The sequence below is a fragment of the Silene latifolia genome, chromosome 1, assembly GCF_048544455.1.
Source record: "Silene latifolia isolate original U9 population chromosome 1, ASM4854445v1, whole genome shotgun sequence".
Classification (NCBI taxonomy): domain Eukaryota; kingdom Viridiplantae; phylum Streptophyta; class Magnoliopsida; order Caryophyllales; family Caryophyllaceae; genus Silene; species Silene latifolia.
Window position 1 is genome coordinate 22719563 of NC_133526.1, and position 22053 is coordinate 22741615.

The 22053-nt window shown below is 37.3% G+C and overlaps 5 protein-coding genes across 6 annotated transcripts; all 5 read right to left on the minus strand.

Moving 5' to 3' along the window:
* Nucleotides 1-4455: 4455 nt before the first annotated feature.
* On the minus strand, nucleotides 4456-8914 carry LOC141601199 (zinc finger BED domain-containing protein RICESLEEPER 2-like). The gene is made up of 4 exons (XM_074421464.1): nucleotides 8704-8914; nucleotides 6014-8281; nucleotides 4818-4915; nucleotides 4456-4715 (listed from the first exon to the last, which is right to left on the minus strand). The coding sequence occupies exons 2-3, from the start codon at nucleotides 8274-8276 to the stop codon at nucleotides 4818-4820; spliced, it is 2361 nt and encodes a 786-aa protein (XP_074277565.1). The 5' UTR covers nucleotides 8277-8281; nucleotides 8704-8914; the 3' UTR covers nucleotides 4456-4715.
* Nucleotides 8915-9313: 399 nt separating this feature from the next.
* On the minus strand, nucleotides 9314-10786 carry LOC141655628 (uncharacterized). Its single transcript, XM_074462714.1, has 2 exons — nucleotides 10551-10786; nucleotides 9314-10251 (listed from the first exon to the last, which is right to left on the minus strand). Exons 1-2 carry the CDS (start codon nucleotides 10707-10709, stop codon nucleotides 9442-9444), a joined length of 969 nt encoding a protein of 322 aa, XP_074318815.1. The 5' UTR covers nucleotides 10710-10786; the 3' UTR covers nucleotides 9314-9441.
* Nucleotides 10787-11216: 430 nt separating this feature from the next.
* On the minus strand, nucleotides 11217-12458 carry LOC141641899 (F-box protein CPR1-like). Its single transcript, XM_074450545.1, has one exon. It carries the CDS (start codon nucleotides 12456-12458, stop codon nucleotides 11217-11219), a length of 1242 nt encoding a protein of 413 aa, XP_074306646.1.
* Nucleotides 12459-12662: 204 nt separating this feature from the next.
* On the minus strand, nucleotides 12663-14927 carry LOC141601205 (uncharacterized). Of its 2 annotated transcripts, none has more exons than XM_074421470.1 (3): nucleotides 14824-14927; nucleotides 13869-14043; nucleotides 12663-13514 (listed from the first exon to the last, which is right to left on the minus strand). In XM_074421470.1, exons 2-3 carry the CDS (start codon nucleotides 14016-14018, stop codon nucleotides 12876-12878), a joined length of 789 nt encoding a protein of 262 aa, XP_074277571.1. In that variant the 5' UTR covers nucleotides 14019-14043; nucleotides 14824-14927; the 3' UTR covers nucleotides 12663-12875. The 2 variants fall into 2 exon arrangements, with proteins under 2 accessions (XP_074277571.1, XP_074277575.1); XM_074421474.1 differs by having other exon boundaries at nucleotides 13869-14038; nucleotides 14824-14911.
* Nucleotides 14928-15340: 413 nt separating this feature from the next.
* LOC141601215 (uncharacterized) lies at nucleotides 15341-17824 on the minus strand. The gene is made up of 2 exons (XM_074421480.1): nucleotides 17320-17824; nucleotides 15341-16151 (listed from the first exon to the last, which is right to left on the minus strand). The coding sequence occupies exons 1-2, from the start codon at nucleotides 17449-17451 to the stop codon at nucleotides 15651-15653; spliced, it is 633 nt and encodes a 210-aa protein (XP_074277581.1). The 5' UTR covers nucleotides 17452-17824; the 3' UTR covers nucleotides 15341-15650.
* Between the last annotated feature and the right edge of the window lie 4229 nt (nucleotides 17825-22053).

Here is a 22053-nt window from a genome sequence, read left to right on the forward strand (position 1 = left end):
AAGTATAAATTTTTAAAACTTCATTATATAGAGTGCATATATATCCCCGTGAAAATTGCACGGGTCCTAAACTAGTTTTTAGTTCATTTACATATATGTTAAATTTAGTTTATTTTGTTTTTCACTTACTGAACAAAGTTATGTCATACCCCTCCAATTCACTATTTTCTTCCCTATTTCCAAAAACGGATTATTTAGATTTTCTTCCCCTTTCCTATTTTGATAAGTTTTACACCTATACAATTACCATTCTATCCTTACTTCTTTTTTGTATGCCATCAATTTATTTCATAACCCATACACTAACCCAACTACTTAACCCACCCCATTAACACTAATCCTAACCCAAACATTAATCCAGCCCAACTAATCCCTAACCCTAATCTGTCCCGCCATATTTAGCCCCCCTAATCAGAAAACCCTAACATTTCACTCTCTCTCTTCCGCCATCGCATCTCATTCTCTCTGTAAATCTCACTCATTTTCTCTCATATCTTCCTTTGATTCTCATCAAACCTGGTTCCTCATCACTGATCAACACTTTTCCACTCTCCTTTCTCTCAATCAATCACCATGTCAATGGATTTTTACCTAAATCGCCATAAATTTGAAAACTTTTCGAAGTTTACAGCAGATCTGAGTTATCTTGACTCGGATTTTGAAGACGGTCCTTGTTTGTTCAACAACTCTGTTGATTTTGTTCGAGTTGATGAAGATTGCGAGAGTGTGAATCGAAATGATGTTGATGGGAATATTGTGACTGATTGTGGTGTTGCGGTGCTTGAATCTGAGATAGATGATGATTATGAGAAAGGTAGGGAACAAATGGCGGAGTTTATGAGGGTTGATGTTGAGAGAAGAATTAAGAAGATGGTGGAGAGGCGTGAAACCCAAAGCATCGTCGTTGGTTTTTTATTGAAATGTCAAAATATTGGCCTATGTTTGCCCTACAACTTGAAGATGACGATGGTGTGAAGGGAGATGAAGTTACTGCAGATGCGGGGATTGAAAGTTTTGTTAATGTCGCTGGTTATAGTCAGGCCATACCTGATTCTTGTGATGTTGTTCCTGACACCTATGGAGAATTGGATACTTTTGTTCCTGATTCTCAGTGTTTGCCTTTGTTTGGGCTTGAATTGGAATATAAAGATGAAGAGATGTCTAATTCTATTTCCCTAATACTCTTTAATTTTTTTTAGCTTGGTTTTATGATGGACTAGTGATGATAAGTTGCCTAATATGGATTTTATACTCCTTTTATTGACCTTGTTATTGCTCAATGATCTAATTTGAGAGCTAAAAACACATTCCATGCATTACGCCACCACAATAATTTGTGATGCAAGCTATGCAAGGAGTGTGTTGTCTGGTTAGGTTCAATTACATATCCAAATTATTCAAGTCTTACTGCAATAGCACTGTTGCCAATTAACATTTCATTCAACTTAATGTGCCCAAAAGTTAAAATAAACTTATGCAAAGTTCAAAACGCTACAAAAACTGCATCTATTTGAGTACTGCATGCTTATCTTCACCTCTTATGCTTCTGTTTTAATTCTGTATGTGCCATCTGCTTCATAATTGAATGCTTCATCTGGTTTATGCACAAAGTTGTCTGTTATGCTTATGGTTTTCTTTCCTGACTCCTTCATGCTTCCTCTGCTTCTGATTTATGCACACATGTCAATGTAGAAATGTTGTTGTAAATCTTCAACCTGCACCACATTACTAATAGCACCCTCTTCAGTAATGTTACCAACAGGTTCATTTTCACCTGTTGGGCCATTACTGCAACCTGCATGCTCTGTTAGTTCTGAAATATTTTCTGCACTATTAATTGATTATAACAATTCACTTATACTGCTTGCATAATCAAGATTTTGTACATATCTGATGCACTCTTTCACCAGTTCTGTATCAGCAGATAGATATTCAGGTAGTATACCTTGTGCTGCTAGTTTTGACTTGTGCATATGAGGCACTGGATAATCAATCCCACCTTTTAGCTTCATAATTTCTAGCATACATGCCTGCAATGTAATGAGCACATAGTTGAGTTTCAGCACTTCTAACTCTGTAAATGCTTTCATAGTGTTTTCAACAAGCTCTGCAATTTGCTTGGACTTTTTCTTTTGCTGAAGAGCTTGAATGGCTCTAAAAAATCCCAAATCCAGTACATTTAAATCTGGAGAATTTGGAGGATGATAACTAAATTGAATATTCCACCCATCTGCTTGTGCCTCCTTTCTGAAATCTGCATCCTTGTTAGTTATATGAAGTCTTGCATTATCCTGCTGTATCAGAATATTTTTGCTGTAATTAGCTGGCCATTTTGCCTTAATAGTAGGCAGCACATTGGTAATCAACATATCCTTGGTGACTTGCTTAGTTATTGAGTCTATACATTATGTTTCTAATGTCCTTGCACTTCTGCTTTTTGATTTTCTCTTAGCTGGTACCTCCATTACAAACGGCCATATACCAAGTTTCCCATCACAAATTACTTCCTTGTTTGGACCATATTTAGGTCTTGCTACACAACACATGAACATAACCTTACTTATGAATCTTTTTTATTGCACACATCTATGGGGTCTTTTTTCTTTTTTACCTACATAAAACCTTTGAGTAGGTTTTGTTATAAAAAACCATTTTTCATCCATGTGCAGTGCACTACATTACTTTAATCCTTGAAAACAAATTGTTTGGTGAACTTATCATGTTGAAGTTGTGAAAGACAATAAATTAATCTATCAAGTTTGTTCTTATCTGTCAATAGAGGCTTGATTGCATTTGTATGTGAGTCAATGAGTTTTGCTCTCACCCATCTGCTTAGTATTGATTGACTAACACCCATCCCTTCACTAACTTCATGATGAGTTGTCCTCTTACCCATCTCCATATTCTCTAGTTGAGTAGTGTCAAACGTGACTCTGCTTGGCATTCTTCTACCTTTCAGCTTACTGTTGACATTGATACCTTTTCCTCCACTATGCTGTTTCTTGGCTTGATTCCAAATGTCTGTGACTGTCTTTCTACAAACCCCAAATTGTGCTGCTACTTCTGACATTGAACCATACTTTGGTTTACCACCACTGCTTTTTTCTAGTAAAAGATCACATATTCTTGATCTTTTTAAGTTATCCAGATTTTTTGTCTTCATTTATTGAGTGTTTTGTTGTGTTTGTGAAATAGTAAGAAAGTTGTTGTTTGGCTCTATGCAAATAAATGAATTTAGTTGCAGTCATCCTTTCTATTTATATCCTCCTTGAACTTTGCATCATGTTTGAAAGCATTTGGGCGCATAAAATGAAATGTTTGTGAAATTTGGCTCCTTATTTTGATGCCAAATTTTCATAATTAAGGCAACTTGCAATCAGGTACTTAGACTTTGACACTTGGGTTTTGTGTGAAGGACAACCAACTTGGTTGAAAAGAATGGAGAAACCATCATCAAATCTGAAGTCCAGATTGATCATTAGTTTTTTTTTTTTTTTTTTTTTTTTTTTTTTTTTTTTGTTTCATGTAGCCTAATTAGCTGTAATTTGTTAAGAAAACACTAATCTTATGTACTTTGATTTATTAAAACGTTTATTATTGGTAAATGGAGGCATGTCTCCATATGTAATGGTTGTTAAACAACCTTGTTTTGTATAATTACCACTAATGATGCATGATTACAAATATTGGAGGCTAATTATCTCAATAAGTGGGACAGTTTAATCCCATTCTTAAACATGTACTAATGTTGTTATATTTTTGGAGGGAACAATTAACTTTATGCTTTATCTTATTTAACTACTAATTATTCAACCCTCTCTCCACTCACCAAATCTCACCAAAGTCCTTTATTCATTTCCTTAAATATTGTGCCCACAAAGAAGGGGAAGAAAATAGAGACTAGAAGGGAGTATATAACTCTTTTATTAAGTTTCGTTTCAGTTTTATAAGTTTAGTTCAGTCCCTAAAAACTTAATTCAATTTATTCAATTTTATAATTCAGGTCGTTTGCCTATGAAGTCACATATAGATTCATTTTGCATTATAAAATCAATCATTAGAGATATATACAACTACATCATACATTACATATTTATATCAGCTACTAAAACATGTGTTTATATGGACAGTTGACTAAACTATAAAAACGATTTTACTCGAGAATTTGCTGATAATGAGAAAAAATAACTCAGTCGACTTTTAATCAAGCATCAACTCACATTGTTTTTAAATGACAAATAATTATTAGCAATTCTTAAATGTTCACATCCTTTATTCAAAATTTTATTTTTCGCAAAATATATCTCACATGAAAGTTTACTTGAAAGAGCGAGGAGAAAGCTGATCGAATAGTTGACATTTGCAACTCTGTTGGGAAAGTTTGAACGTTTCCCCTAATAATTACAAAGTAGGAGAGGGTTAAAGGCATGCATCATTCGATTCTGGGTTGCAAATGCATAAAAATTAATTGAAACTCATCTATCAATGTTAAACAGAATGCATATTGTAGTTGAGCCGCGAAGAAACTACAACTCAATGTAGCAGAAATTGTACACACTTCCATTTAATTATTAACGTAAACTCAAATATACACATGAAACTAACACTACATGAGCTACGCACTAAACAGAAATGTGACAGATTACATCGCAGCTTGGCGATTGAGCTATTTCCGCGACAATATCAACCGCGAGTCCACATGGCTACTACAAGACCTGTTTAAGCAGACGAGGAAGGGAGAAAATGTCAGCTGATAGGAAGGAATCAGTCAGCAGCAAAAAGAAGGAAGATGAGTGTAAGGTATGATATGTAAGCACCTAAAAAGAATCAGTAAGTACACTATCATCATCCTCATTATCATACTCAGCATCTTCACTAGATCCACTTGGATCCTCGGTGTTAAATGTTCGATCACCTACATTGATTTCAACGGATAGTCCAGAGTTAGACAAGTAATAACAACACATCCAAATATCATAAATTCAAACATAACTATCACACAGTGCCTCAGTGACCCCTCGCCTATGACCGGGGTGAGGTAAGTTGGATGTGCTTATCCTTTGGTCTACGTTAAATATGCAAATAAGTACGTATCAGGATGACCCATGATGAACATTGTGTCGTAAAACATTCAAGTACTTTGCGATATAAGAAGGGCAATGTTAATGCCACGGATGTTTTCTGCTAATCCACGGAAAACAAGATGCAGATGTTAAAAGGGTTCCACAATCAGCAGCAGCAGCAACACCAACAACAACATTCCCCAGTGCCACAATGGCTCCCGCAAATTGAGGGGAAAGGGGGGATTGGATGTATCCTTGTGTTAGCAACTCAAAGAGACTGTTTCCAAATGACATTATGGCTGCCTTATAAGAAGTATAGGTCATAAGGTTTAGTAAGCTATTTTATTTTAAATTTTTAACTATCGCATTGAAAAGAAGAAGAATAACTTCATTTTTCTATGGAGCCAGAGATTTACTCCCTCCGTCCCGGTCAATTGTTGTCCTTTTGTTTTGGCACAAAGACCAAGGAAAGAGGAAGGAGCCAATTACTAAATGACAAGTGGAACAAAATGGGTGTGAATGATCAAATTGTTCATCAAGTTCATCTTAAAATAGAAAGGACAACAACTCACTGAGACACCCCAATATGCAAAAGGACAACAAATGATCGGGACAGAGGGGGTATTACTTTTGGTTCCGGATTATGATGGAATAAAGCAAAATGGGCAAATGGCACACTAAAGTGATTGCGCTTCTTTCTATTGTGAAGTATCAATTGATGTAGTTTTCGACACAGTTTTCATCTTGGGTCATTTGAAAATAGTCTCTTTGTGTTGCCAAAACAAGGATAAGACTGAGTACATCCGACCCCTCCCTTACCCCGCAATTTGCAGGAGCCACGGGATAATGTTGTTGTAATGTTGTTGTATTGAAAAGAGGATGAATAGAGACTCTTTGGCGCAATTGAAAGTGGAAACACAACTATTACAACAGAAGGAAAAAAAAGTTACCCGAGTTAGTTTCAGCAAGCAGCCAGTCTTTAAGACATAATAAAGCTTGAAGAGTCTCTGGCATTACTGAACTTTGGACAGAGGTCAAGGTTTTACTGCCAAAGGTAAATGCCTCCTTCGTATTCACTGTAGACACAGGTATGGATAAAATGTCACGTGCCATTATTGAGAGTTCGGGGTATCTCATTGAGCTTCTACTCCAGAAGTCTAGAACATCCAAGTCGGAATTTAAGTCATAACTTGGCTCTTCCAAGTAGAGATCCAATTCCGACTTGTTTCCTTGTGATCTTGATGATGAACTCAGAAACTGATTGTAATCTCCAAACATGTCCCCATCTTCATTCCCACCAGCAAAGTTTGTACTAACACTTGAAGATCCCACGTATGGGGACGGAAAAAGGGCAGCTTGTTGTTTATACTCCGCAAACAAACAGTATAGGGTACTCACAGCTTTATTAACGTATTCCTCAACATTAGCAAGACCGTGAAGCTTGATATAGCAATATTCCAAAAACTTGACCTTATAACGCGGATCCAATATTGCAGCACAGGATAAAATCATGTTGTTTTGGGACCAGAACTCATCAAATTTCACTTGCATAGCTTGGAAAGCATTGGCCAAGAAAGGGTCTGGATTTTTTGCTATTTCTGCCATGCGGCAATGAACCATCAACATACCCTTTAAGAACACGTTAGCTGATGGGCCGCTGGAGCCAGAAAATAAGCGAGTCACATCATAAAGGACCTTCAAAAACTTGTGAACAGTGCACAAACTTTGCCACTCTTCCTTAGAAAGAGCCAAGTAATTTAATTCTTGCTTTGAGTCTACTAGATGCTTAAGCACAAATTTATAATAAACCGTGCGATCGATCAATTTATATGTGGAACTCCATCTAAGCAGCACATCAAGTCTCAACCGTTTTCTTGGCCGCAATTCGAATGTCTTCTCAGCAAGGTCAAAGAACTTCTTTCTTTGTAGTGGTGACTTGTTAACATACTTAACCAATTCACGGATTCTGTCAAGCGAACCTTCAACCAACTTCAAACAAGACTGCGCAAGAAAATTTAGTACATGCGCACAGCAATTAACTTGGAAAAAGGAGCCACCACTTACAAGAGCTTTCTTGTTCAAAAGACCTCTCTTAATAGAAGAAACCATAGACTCATTGTAAGAAGCTTCGTCCACTGTGATCGTGAAGGTCTTGCGTTCAACATTATACTGAGATGACAGACATGACAATTCATCTGCAATATAAGTCCCATCATAAGGGGGTGCTAAAGCTTTGAAACATAAGACTCTTCTACGCAATTTCCACTTATCATCAATAAAATGTGTCGTAACACAGATATACTCTTCTTTTGTGTCTCTAGCTTTCCAATTACCAACAGTCAAACATATGCGTCCTGGAGCCTTTGCTAGAAGTTCTTTGATATTATCCCTTTCTTTCACATACATAGAGAAGAGTTCTCTCCTCACAACATCTCGGCTAAACGGCTTAAACTGCGGACAAGCTTTAGACATCATAGACTTAAAGCCACTCTCTTCCACAAAGCTAAACGGATGGGCTCCTTTTATTATGCAGACTGATATATATCTCTGAAGCTCATCCTGGTGAACCTGACCATTCTGTGTTAAATTGCTACATCCAACCAAAGTCTCACGCCTCACTGGTAGAGGTTTCATGTTACTATTTCCAGAAAGAAATTTCGGAACTTCATCTAAATTACTGTCATCGACAAAATTTTCAGGATTGAAGAATTGTTCACCCATCATTGCCACACGCTTTGGACATTTATCTAAATGGCGCTTTAGATGAGAGGTCCCATTTTTGGAAGCTGCCGAAAGAACCAAGCCACAATGTTTGCACTTGGCCTTTGCATCATTCATATTCGGGGCAGGAAACAGCTCATATTCTTGCCAAACCTTTGAAATCCGTTTTCCAAGCTTAAAACTATTGCCACTCCCACTCCCTTCAAAGTCACTACACCCAAAGTCCATAGAGATCGGTTCCACATCAGCAGCAACACCAACACGTTTTACACAACGCTCCATATGACGTTTTAAGTGAGACGTCCCACTCCTAGGTGTAGAACTAAATAGAGTTTCACAGTATTTACATTTCGCTTTCCCTTCATTCTTGTTTTGAGCTGGTAGCTTCTCAAAGTGATCCCACGCTATCGACCTCTTTTTATGCCTATTACTACTTTCACACTCTACAATCTCCTTCCCTATATCTATGCTTACAATAGTACTCTTCTCCATTTTCCCTATAACATTCGAGCAAAAATCAAAGACTCGCGAAAACAAGAATCGAAAACAATATCCAACATTTCATACAAGATCAATCACATAGATCCCACAAAAACATAATCCCAGTTCAACACAACTATCAAACCCAAGTGTAATTTCCCAATTAAAAAGCAATTATTACACAAAATTAACAAAAGGGTATACACAAAATCACACAATCTCACTACAAATTACAAATCAAGTAAATCCCTTCTACTGAAATTGGATTTATAATCATTAAGATGTGAAAATTGAAACATATTGAGGCAAAAGTGCACAATTAAAACAGATGGGTATCACTCTAATCGCACAATAATCAATTAAAACGAGCAAATATATAGTTCCAAGACATAAAGATTGCAAATTTAGGGTTTATAAATCAAACAATAGTGTGATTTACCTGAAATAGCATATACGTGAGAAAAGTAGTGCAGAAAAATGTAGAAATTAGAGAGAAAAGCTTGAGAAATTGAAGGAATTGAAGGGTTTGGTTAGTGAATTAAGAAGATTTAAGAAGGTTTTGGTGGGAAATTTTTGGGTTTAAAGGAAAACGCGAATCTGTATTTTGGGGAAGAACCGCCGGTCAATATAACTGGAGTAATTATTAGGGTATTATAGTCATAGATTAGTCCACTTCTTGTTTAATTAAGTAATAAGTTAAGACTGTATGTGAATATTTTTGGTTAATACAAGTTTACGATATTATTGAGACGAGAATAAGAGTTAGTTCAAGTGGTAAGAACTCTATTTCTATTACTCCAATCTACTTCGATTATTTCATCGAGAACACAATATGCTAGTTTTATGTGTATAAGGTCTTCGTTTGCATGATTGTAACTTCTTCATAATCATGAATTTAATTAAAACGATTATATAATAAATTCATATTCACAATGACTAATTGACTACATAAATTTTGCCCTTAATTAGTACACTTCTAAATTAAACTTGTGTAATCAATCTTCTTAAGATGGCAACAAGGATGTGGATGATCAAACACAACACAAGAATTAACTAATTAAGGTTGCAATCCTCCCTTATATCATTAACAACACTAATTCTTCTACAAGACGGTTTCATAATAATAGTATTGTGAGACCTCTTACAAGCGAGAAAATGTCACTATTACATAATGTGATTACCCACTTCCCTTCTGCCTCTCACCAACATAAACCTTATTAATATGATTCTTGCCAATAAGATGTTGCTTCAAGCAAAATTCATTCATGCACCAAATGTCACACAATTGACAATACAATTTAGGATCACCCACCTCCATTTCTTCAATTCCCTTTTCCTTGTTCTCCCTCTTTTGCACCTTAGACTTGTGTTTTTGACCCATTAAATGCATTTGAAGATTATTAGTAGATGTACAATGTACTTTACACACATCACAAAACAACTTCCTTATCTTACCACTTCGACTAGGCTCCAGTTGCTCATCAAATGTTCCTTTTCTTTTGTGACTTGGGGTTGGAGTAGGCCTTAGAGTAGTGTGCTTCGACGATGAAATGGGACTTGATAATGGCCTTAGTACAACAGTTGGATTTCTAGGTGGCAACTTTGGAGGCGGACTCCTTGGCGCTGGTTTTGGCATTTGGGTTGGAGTAGGAGCCGTTGTTGAAATGGGCCTTGGTACAAGAGTTGGGTTTATAGGTGGCAACTTTGGAGTCCATGGCACTGGTTTCGGCATTGGGGTCGTAGGTCGGTATAGGCCTGATGATTGAAAAGTAGGCTTTGGAGGTAATGAAAAAGGCTTTGGAGGTAGGGTTGGTCTTTGACCAATAAAGGGTTTTGGGCTTATCAGTGATTGTGGTTTCGGATGTAACTGTCCGGTTGGTGATGGACTTAGTGTTGGTGATGATGGATGCAGCCTTGGCTTGGGCTGTGAAGGTGGAACTGACGGTGTCTTCGGGACACGGCTTGAATAACCTGGCCATAATGTTTGCTGCAGAAATTACATGTATGGGAAATTGGGAACCATTAGAACTTGAAACACAAAATAACAAAAATTAATAATTTTCATTTAAGGCGATACTGAATGACGCAAACTCAGTTTCCTTGATGAATGTTGCGGAAAAATCATATGAATATTCTTTACAGTTTGATTATGATGGAATAAATCAATATGGCTTCTTAAACGGTTTTGTTAATACTGTTAATAAGTCTGGACGCAGTTGTCGTTCTGTGTTATTTGGAAAAGACAAACATGAACATGTACTAATTAAAAACCAGTTAAATTCTTACAGAAGGAGATGAAAGGCAATTCTGAGATGCAGTCTCTTTTTTCAGTTGGAATGCTTGTAACTTATCGCGATACGCCATCTCCCTTTGCAATGCAAGCTCCACTGACATTTTATACTTACCCCTTTCACTACCCATTTTATAGCTTGCTCTTTCTTTCATCCTTAGCTATTAATTAATGTGAAAGAATAATGCAAATATGATTGATTTTCAAAGCATGAATTTTTCCAGAGGATGAAATTCCAATGGTATTTGTGTGAGTTTAAAGTTACTTAAATAAAGGACACTCATCATATAGTGTCTTCATCATATAATGTACGAGTACTATTTTTCACAAATGTATGGCTTAGATGATTCCATCCTATAGACATTCATAAATTACCAAGTGTCAAAAACATTCCAATCCCGGGAAATTAAACCAAAAAGTTACGTTTTTTTTTAACGACCTGTTTTTCACATCCGGAATCAAATCAAATCCATAATGAAATAACAACTTAATCTATTAGAATTGATTGGTTTTACAAAAAATTATTGTAAAACGAGATTTTTTAGTAATTACTTTTTTTACTCACTAATTGAATTCTGTTTAGATCCATTTTACAATTATATTAGCGTAAAACCGCCTATCATAAGACTAACTCAGGAGCAAGTAATAACCAACATTCTCACTTAATAACGTGAATGACTAAATATTTCCAAGGTAGACGGTTGCTTCTCCGGCAAAGGTGGCGGCGTCTTTCGGATCCGAGTATCACGGGGAAGTGGAACTAAGGTTTTAATACAAGTACATACATCATAAAATTGTTGAGGAAGATTGTGAACCTTGTGAACTTGTGATAGTCTACTTTTCTTTTGATGCATATTATACCATATGAGTACAACCCTGTTAGCACCAGGAATTGTATGCTTAGTTCCTCTAACAAGTAACATGTCGTGTTTCGACCCATAGGCCATGCCAAGCGGGCAAATTTGCAAAGACGAGGTCACACACGAATCAGACACTCCTAATAACTTGACCCATGAATCTCTTACACCATATTTCATCATGACCCACATATCAACACAGGTCAAATGAGGCTCTAACCTTGACCGAGTCAATAAACATAGACGCCCATCAAATACGCCTAGAGTCTCACACTGGTTATAACAACCCGGAGTTGAATCAAAGTCATGAGGTAACCCCACATTGTCGACCCATTCATCTGTTCTGAGATCGAAACAACCAATCCTACTATTATTTTCTATTCTATTGTTTGGGTGATCCTGAACATAATCAGTGAAGATCCAATGTAGTAAATGGTTGTTTATTAACGTCCCATTATCATGCGGTTTCAATTCGTCCGACTTTTGATGAGAATCGGACATCACAGTTTTCCAAGAGTTAGCGTGCAAACTATAGACCATAACAGACCTACTTTCATGTGTCTCGAGGATTCGAGCAATCTTATAATCCTTGGTCCAATCATCAAATCCGAACCCATAACTCTCAATAGCCCACGTTACGGTTATTTCTGGTGACGGGACTTTGAAGAACATCCCGGTTAAAGGATTGAGCAACATGAGGTCATAGTAGCTGTACATGGACCCCGCGTTCCTATTTCCCAAGCACATCAATCCATTGGAAGAACCAAATATGTAAACTCGGCGACTGAAATTATCAGGGAAAGGGAGATAGAATGGCGGAGAATCTAACGAGTCATAGTTGAAGACGTGGAAGCCGCGATTGGTGTTGAGGATGACTAGGCGTCCGGTATTGGTTGATATAGATCTCTTACAATGTTCTTCCATGAATTCAGGACTAGAAATTAGGACATTGAAGGATTTGCAAACTAACTTAAAGTTGGGAAGGGATTCTGCAGGCAATCTAGGTAATATATTGGTTTCTATAATTGCTATGGGAACTCCTGCCATTGAAAGACTTTGTAGGGTTTTCTACTTCTTCTTGGGTCACAAATTCTCGTTTACAACCGTTGTAATGGGAAGGAATTTACAAAGAATATTTTGTCAGTATATATACAAACTTCTTTGACCGGGAAGCTACGAGTATTTCCAATTCTATTAGATTTTGGTGACTTCTTTATGGAAACTCCTATGAATCAATATTCTACTACGGTTATGGAAAGATTATTGGCGCATCAATCTTGCCAACAGTTATCATATCATAAACGATGTATATAACCAATCCATCAGAACAAATATCGAAGACGACTAGGACACTGAAGTCGACCGCCAACTAGGACATTATTTCCTGATTATCTCTTCTCTCTTATACAGTAACATTTTCAGTGTTCCATATATAACATCAGTGCATCACAGTCAACTAGGAGTCTAGGACATTGAAGTCGAGCCAACAGGACCTTTGAGTTTCATCTCGCTAGCATGGAGTTTCAGAAAATGGTTCTTACCATTAAGGTGCAGGGTAAAAGCATTAGTATCAGTGCACCAGATCTTACACAATTCACAGAACAGCTGCTTATCATTTGCTTCGGACATTGTCGTTCCTCCAAGAACTTTGTTAGCTTGTAAGTTTCTCAAAATAGTCTTGTGCTTATTACCCTTCAGGTGCATTCTGAAATTGATCTCACTAGTGCAGTCAACTTTACACACCTCACAGTAGAAATCTTCTGGTGAGTGAACTTTAACGCGTTTGGCTTGACAATGGATTGGTGGTTTCCTGTGTTGATGGGCCTGATACGCCGGTCTTGGAGGTCGGGTTATTCCAGGATGTGGTGAGTTGGGCCTGTATGACGGAACGTGTGCAGGTCGGCTTACTCCAGGATACGGTGGGTTGGGCATGTGTGGCGGAGCCTGTGCAGAGGTAGGTCCAGTGAGAGGAGCTGGCCTTGGGTTGGGGATGGTCACTTGGGTAGGACGACATGGAATCTGATTGAGCCCCGGAGTTAGTGCTGTCTGATTGAGCCCCGGAGTTAGTGCTGTCGGAATTTGGGTCAAAGTTGATGACTGTACCTGCTCAGTGAAACGCAAACTGAGAAAGCTGTAGGTAGCCACAATCATATTCAAGGAGGCAGGCATTGTAGCCTCTGAATTAGCGGATGATATTATTAATCAAAAATCAATATGAAGGCTATACAAATTTCAACAATTGCTGATCAACCATGTCAATAATGGAGTAGTACAGTATACATCAATCAATATGTTGCATAACTCTCATATCCATATCAAAGTCTCAAGTATCGGGTAGGGTACAGGAATAATGCAAAGAGACGGAGTACAACAAGCTCAAACAAAATGAGAATGCTAGAGATGTGACTTTTATAATGCACAAGATAACAGATCAGAAAGTGTACAGAACTTGACTACCTGAGAATGCAATGGATTTCTCTGAGGGATGATAACTGAACTGTTACTGCACTCTTCTGCTTTCGGGTTCTCCAGCTTTTTCCTAAATGCCATTTCCCTTTGCATTGCCATCTCTACTGACATCACATACTTCTTTCTGTCAGCTCCCATTTTCCTCCTCTAATCAAACCCTGTACTTTACTCATAATAGTCGCACAATAAAATTATTATCTCAAAAAAACGCAGTCTTTCAACCAGTATAAATGTAACAAGGGGTTTCCTAGAATTTCGTAGTTTTAAACATTAACACCAACTTTCCCCAATAACTAAAGCTCCTACGGCTATTATACGGGTCAAGTGATCAAATGTAATGGCATAAGCTTATTTGGAGAAAATTGAAGTGGGTTCAAATGACCGACAATGAAACCATCCTGATAAAATTATGCTACGAAATAATTATGATGATGGGTCCAAAATTCTCTTGAATATAAACGACACCATACGTATAGATACAAATCCAAAATTCTCAGATCCTGATCGGTCAATATCGGTCTAATCTTACAGAATTCGACCTTTAACAAACCCAATTCCAACCTGTATCCATAAATTCCAAACATTGGGATCCAATCTCATCCATGTAGTAGTCTAGAAAATCTAGATCTGATCCAGATCATATTATTATTACCAAAAAATAACGAGTCTTTTACTTATTTATAAATACGGAAAACATATTCGGATATAAGATGCTTAGAAATTTTGCAGTTTCTAACTAAAGAAATTGAGAAAGCTTGCAACTTTTAACTAAAGGGATACACAATTTCTCATAGATAATAATAACTACTCCCTCCGTCCCAATCATTTGTTTATCTTTGATTAGTACCCCTCACAAAGAATATAAAAAGTAAATGATTGATTGGAACGGAGGGAGTACATAGAAAAGATGGAAACATTATACTATAATAAGAAACATTCTTACCAGTGACGCAGAATTTGTAGGTGCCCAGAAATACATGCAAGTATAAAGTGAATATAATCAAGTAAATTGAGTGAAAAATAAATAGTGGTTGGTGACACCATATAGTACAAATTATAAGGGTATTTTGTCCTTTTCTCTGAATAAGCCGTACAGAATCTGATTCCACATTTTCTACCTGTTGTTAAGGTATATCATCACACTTGCATTGGCAAATGACTATATATTCAAATGTCGGACTCGACTATTTTAATTCTTACTTAAAACGTATTTTGTTTAAAATGAAGTATGCAAGTATCATTACGTTCAACTGTCAAGGTAGGACACGGGTACATAGGGCGATATGAAGTGTCGGAGTAACATATCCAACTGAACCACCTTACGCTGTCGCTGTCGCTGCCCAAGTGACAACAACAGTAAACTTTTATCATTAGTTAGTGACTCAGGATTCAGGAAACAGGATCTAATGCTACTACATAGAAGTAGATTTCTATCAGCAGAGTGGCACCATGAAACACAGTGAGTAAAAGATAGGTAAATAAAACGTTACTGTCAGTAAAAGTCTTATAAACAAAGTTACTGTAAGAAAAAATCTCACAAATGCTTGATTTGCATGCTTCTCTGAACTGTTAAAATTTCTGTCACTCTTATTTTTGAAAACAAAAATTGATACATTAGGACTTTTATTTTCTTTTTTTTAAAAAAAAAAACATTTAGCAAATTCTCCTAGTATACAATGAAAAGATGAATGATACAATGTACCCGTTGTAGTCGTCGACTTGTAGAAGATCTACATATCGAATGATCTTCAGGGACTTGACGGTTACTGATCAAATTCTTGGCTTCTTATTCTTCTCATGTTCCTGGAGTGTAAGAAGATGGTTCTTGCATTGGAGGTGGAGCCTGAAAACAAACTCATCTTTACACCAAATCCCGCAGAACTTACAGTAAAGCCGGTCTTTGGCAGTCGACAATGCACTTCCGCTTCCACTTCCACTCGGGATTTTCTTTCCCATAGGCTGTCCCAAAAGCTTTGCCATGTGCCGTTGACCCTGGTAGTGCATCATTAGATTGTAGGAAGTTGTGCAGTCAATTTTACATACTAAGCAGTAGAAAGTTCCTAAATGAGCTAGGTGATCCGGATTTATTGGCGCTTTTCTTTTTTGATCAGTTGGGTTTATTGGCCTCCATATTGGGGTTGACATTGATGTCTGACTAGTTGAGAGAATCGGGGTCCAAGTACGGGTCAGACCCGTATGGGGTCTTGGAAATGGAGGCGGTACTGAACCTTGAGGCATCCCAGATCTTTGACTTGAGATTTGTGCTGGTACCTGAAGAAGAGAAGACACAAAACATTACCTTAGTACCTCAAAGACGATGTTCATTTGCACGCACCCTCCCTGTATTGAAACAAAAAGAGATTGTTTCCAGATGATCAATACTGAAAACCTTACTGAGAATTACATCGACCCACTGCGACCTCGTGGTATAAAAGGCACAAACAATATAGTGAAATAACAGTAACTAAAGAAGACGGAATGATTAATGAAACCCAGAGGAACTAGTCATCATTGTTCTCTTCCAGGACCATATACCTACAGTTTATTAAGTCTACTCTCTGATCTAAGTTGAACAATTGATACGGTGAATAATCATTTAAGCTACTGCTGACTAATCGACACATGAAGATGCAGGTTTCCAGTTGATGAGTTTGCGATTGTGTCTTGAATATCAGAATCAGAGTTCCACCATACATAACTACAGCTTTGCCATTGCATTGAAACAACACAAATAATGAGATTATTGATTTATTACCACACGACCCACGGTGAAATTGCGTTATAAATTTCATTAACTTACTGGTACTTCATAGTATATAACTTTGCGAGTCATTTTGCTTTATTTCATCATGTTCCATTGCTAAAAAAATTAAAATTCGGAGCCATTCTAACAAGTCTAGTTAGTAGGATTGAACATTGTTATTTGTTAGTCTATGATTGCAAATAAGATGCAGTGATGCACAACTGTATGCACAGAATAGCTGATCTCTGCAATTAGCAAAAGTTCATACTCCCTTAGTCTCAATCATTTGTTTACCTTTATATTATTTGTGAGCTGTATTTAATAAAAGGTAAACAAATAACTAGGACGGAGGGAGTATTTTTCCTCTTAACCTCTTTAAATCAAACCTTAAAAAGCCCACCATCAATCTGTAAACCATGACAAAAGCAAAGCACTGTTCAAGTTCAACTAATATCACTATCACAATCACAAACAGTAGAGCATTGATACATTGACTTGGAAATGGTAGACTAGACCACACATAACCTGATCCGATTCTCATTCTAAAACCAATTGGCAATAAGACTGGCCTACTAGGCTACCACCAACCCGACTTATAAACTAGTCACTTCACTCTTATCTCGACCATTAAATCCGAGAACAAAAATAACAAATTACACAAAAAATGATTAATCAAGGAAAAGGGTATTGAGTTACTTGAGAATGGAATGGATCAGTGCTGCTGCAACTGGACTCCATAGACAATTTTTGAAGCTTGTTTTTGAATGCCATTTCTCTTGCCATTGCAATCTCAGCTGACATTACATAATTCTTCCTGTCTACTCCCATTTTTTCTTCTTAATCTTACCTTAATTAAACTTCTCAAATGGAGTAACTATTTAACATTCACAGATCTTGTAACGTTTATTACTCCTATATACTGTATGCTTGGTACCCACATACAAAAGATTGCTTATTTTTATACTGTTCTATCACATTTATCTGTGTTATGGACCCCCTCTAAAGCTTCTGTTGCAACTTGCATATATATATATATAAATACGTAATTTTTAAGTACCATTTCTTGTTTAAAACCGTTTAACGATTCTCAATCTCGATTAAAATAGAGTGGGAATAAAACCAGACCAACTGATCTTTAAGAAGCAAAGAACATCCTTTGACTCTAAATTATAATAGAATAAATTAAAGCAAGAGTTTTTTTATCTGTCGTTTTACCATAAAACCGTCTATGTACATATAAGAATACATTATTATTCTATAATAGTTATAAATGACTTAAACAAATTAATAGAATATGTAATATTCTTGTTTATATGGTAGATATTTTATATAGTAGATATTTTATGTAATGTACATATTCTAGTATGATATTATTGTAATCGTAGAAGATATGCTAGGTATATATACGTTGATTATTCATTCAATGAAAGATACGGGATTACATTCAATAAAAGAAAATTTGTAAGACGATCTTATCCTATAATGTGCTTACGACACGGAAAACAATGTATAGATGATGTTGGAAATGCATGAGAATACCTAATCTAATAACAGATGGAAGTCATGCAAAAATGCAATTAATGAGGATTAGTTACAATTTTATGAGAAATACTTCCTCTCTTCTTAAATAATTGACGTTTTTAATTTACGAGGTGAGCCTTTGAATTCAATTTAGACAAAAATATATTGGTCGGAAAATTATAAAAATTACACCATAAAATTTCTTACGAATAGAGGGAGTAACTAAAAAAGAGCTTTAATATGACTAAAAAAGTGAGTGTCTTAAAAAGTGAGAATGATAATTAAAAAAGAATCAGAGGGAGTAACTAAATAAGTAGGTAAGTATGTGACGACATAAACATTGGTTTGGTTTAGTTTGACCAGCACGAAAAAAATGATGCATTGTTTTAGTCATTACTGAACCACTAAACCATAAAGTTTTGTAGTACAAGTAACAACTTTCATGCAGCAAAAATTGAAAAGTCTAAAAGATGTCACAATATATTTGTGTTTTATTCAAGTATTGCCAATATAATACTATTGTTTTCCCACTACTTTTAAAACCTGTGGGCTAGGCATCCACTTATACTCAACATTTGGTATTCTAGCACTGTTACAAAATGTTGGCTTTGGACTCTGAAAAATAGACTGTTCCAATGACGGAGTCAGGATTTTTCATTATAAAAGTCGCAAAATTTTAGAATACACAGACAATTAAAACTTGGGTCAAGTGAGTTCTACTGCAAATCGGCCTGAAATAGTGAAATTTTGTTGTTTAGATTCGAGCCATGTAAGAGACCATGAGGACGGAAAAACTCTGCCTTGTACAGTTTAACAATGATACATTCTCAAAATTTCAAACCTGATTGATATACGAGTAGTAACCTAAATTTATCCCTCGAACAGTTAATCCAAATGACGATGCATGCAAGTAACATTCTGAAGTCTGTAAAAGAGAAAAACTTTGCAGTAACATTTGCTGAAACTATGACAGAACTGCCTATAAGAGTAGAGGTGAATGTAATTGTATTGAATGAATTGAATGTACAATGAGGTTGGTATTTATACAACTAATGACCTAGGTTAGATAGCTCTTTGTACAAGAAAGATATTATTCACAAAATATAGAAACTATATTATACATTATTTGCTTGGTTGATTTGTTGCTGTAGACGGCTCGATATGGATCTTTGAGGAAGATACGGGAGATATGGATATATCGTTAATACGCCCCCGCAAGATGGACGGAGGAGGAAGAAGTCCAATCTTGTTTCGCAGTTCATGAAAACGAGGCTTGGGCAGAGGTTTGGTGAGAGCATCGGCCAGTTGATCTTTGCTAGCGACGTGTTGAATGCGAATGTGACCAAGCTGAAGTTGTTCTCGAACAAAGTGGAAGGAAAGCGCCATGTGTTTCATCCTGGAATGGAAGACAGGGTTCTTGGCATAGAGAGTGGCAGACAGATTGTCACAATAAATAGCTGGTGATTTGGTGGTTTGAATGTGCAACTCAGTGAGGAGGTTTCGAAGCCATAGGACATCAGTGGTGACAGCTGCGACAGCCCGGAATTCAGCTTCAGTGGTTGATAACGCAAGACCTCTTTGCTTTTTTGAAGACCAGGAGATGGGGTTGCGTCCAAGGTATATGATATAGCCGGTTGTAGATAGGTAGTGATCTTTGTCGCCTGCAAAATCAGCATCACAGAAGGCATGTAGACACATAGGTGAGGTTCGATGAAGTTGTATGCCGTATGCTTGCGTTCCTTGAAGGTAGCGGAGTAACCGTTTTAAGGCTGTCCAATGAGAAGCGGTAGGGTGATGAAGAAATTGTGCTAGCCTGTTCGTGGTGAAGGCAATGTCGGGTCTCGTTAAGGACAAGTATTGTAAGCTACCGATGATAGCTCGATAGTCCGAGTGATCGTGCAAGGGTTTATGATCTTCACGGACTAGAGAACACTCGGCTGCCATAGGGGTCGAGTTTGGTTTGGCATTAGACATTTTATATTTTAAAAGTAAGTCATGGACATACTTTGCTTGGTTAAGATGAAGACCGAGTTTGTTTGGTGTGACCTCGATACCGAGGAAGTACGATAGTGGTCCGAGATCTTTAATTGAAAAACGTGTGGCTAGGTGGTTTATAAAAGTTTGTAAATGATCATGGTTTGGTCCAGTGACGATGATATCGTCGACATAGACAAGCATGTATATACATGTGAATTTTGTTTGAAGTATAAATAAAGAGGAGTCAGATATTGATTGTTTGAAACCATATTTAATAAGATACGATTTTAGTTCAGTGTGCCAAGCTCGAGGAGCTTGTTTTAAACCGTAAATCGCTTTATTTAGTTTACAAACATGGGTTGGTTTCATTTCATCGACGAAGCCTTGTGGTTGGGCCATGTATACATCGTCTGTAAGGGTGCCTTGTAGGAATGCATTGTTGACATCTAGCTGACGCAGAGACCAAGAATGCGTTACTGCGAGTGAAAGGATTAGACGAACTGTAGTGGGTTTTACAACTGGACTGAACGTTTCAGTATAGTCTAGTCCTGGTCGTTGATGAAAGCCTTTTGCAACTAAACGTGCTTTATGTTGCTTGAGGGAACCATCGGGGTTGTATTTAATTCGATAGACCCATTTACATCCTATTATATTTTGGGACGGGTGAGTTGGGACTAGAGTCCATGTACGGTTGCGTTCAAGGGCGTCGAATTCGGCTTGCATAGCTGCGCGCCACTGGGATGAAATAAGAGCTTGTTTTACAGTGGTTGGTAAGGCATTTGGTGTAGCGGAAGCGATGGCTAAATTAGCATATCTTGGATTGGGTTTACGAATGTTATTATCCAATCTAGTTACAACTGTACGTTGTTTAGAGGGTTGTGGTTGGGGTTCATGCGTGATTTCAGGAGAAGAGGAAGAGGACGGGGTGGGTTGGCTGGGTTCGACAGGCGAGGAGGTGGGTGAGGTGGTTATTGTTGGAGTGGCAGCGGGTGTTTGGCGTCGGTTGTACACATTGATGATGGGATGACGTGAGTGAGGAATGGGTTGAGAGGTGGTAATGGTGGGCGATTGTGGATGCGACGGGGACGTGGTAGCAGGAGAAAGAATTGGTATACTTAGAGGACACCATTCGTTGGGGTTAGTGGTGTCATCAGTGGGAGGGGTTTTATTAAGAAGTCGAGAGTACGGAAATTCGTCCTCAACAAATTTTACATGGCGTGAAGTATATAACCTATTTGTTTTGGGCTCGAGGCAATGAAAGGCACTTTGAGTGGAAGAGTATCCAACAAAGATGCATGGAACGGATCGATATTCAAGCTTGTGTTTTGTATACGGTCGTAGCCATGGATAGCAAAGGCATCCAAAATTGTGGAGCTTTGTATATACAGGCAATTTATTATTTAATTTGTAGTAAGGGGTTTGTCCTTGTAGCGTAGGTGTCGGAAGTCGATTGATAAGGTATGTGGCCGTGCTAAATGCAAATGGCCAAAACGAGGTGGGTAGTTTAGCGTGTGCAAGGAGAGCGAGCCCGGTTTCTACTATGTGACGATGTCGTCTTTCGGAGTATCCATTATGCTCGGGTGTGTGAGGTGGGGTTGTAAAATGACTAATACCATTGTCGAGCAAGGTGGGAATCATTTTTTGAAATTCGCCACCATTGTCGGAAAAGAATTGTTTTATGGGTTTTTGAAAGTACTTTTCTACTAGTGCTTTGAAACGAAGAAATACTTGTAATGTGTCGGATTTACGTTTTAATGGAAATAGCCAAATATATTTACTGTAATGATCGACAAAAATTACGTAGTATTTATAGTTTTCGCGAGAGTGTACGGGACTTGTCCATAGGTCCGAAAAAATGAACTCAAGTGGTGCGTGGGTTTTGAATGTCGAGTTGCCGAATGGTTGTTTCGTACTTTTGCTTATTTGACATGA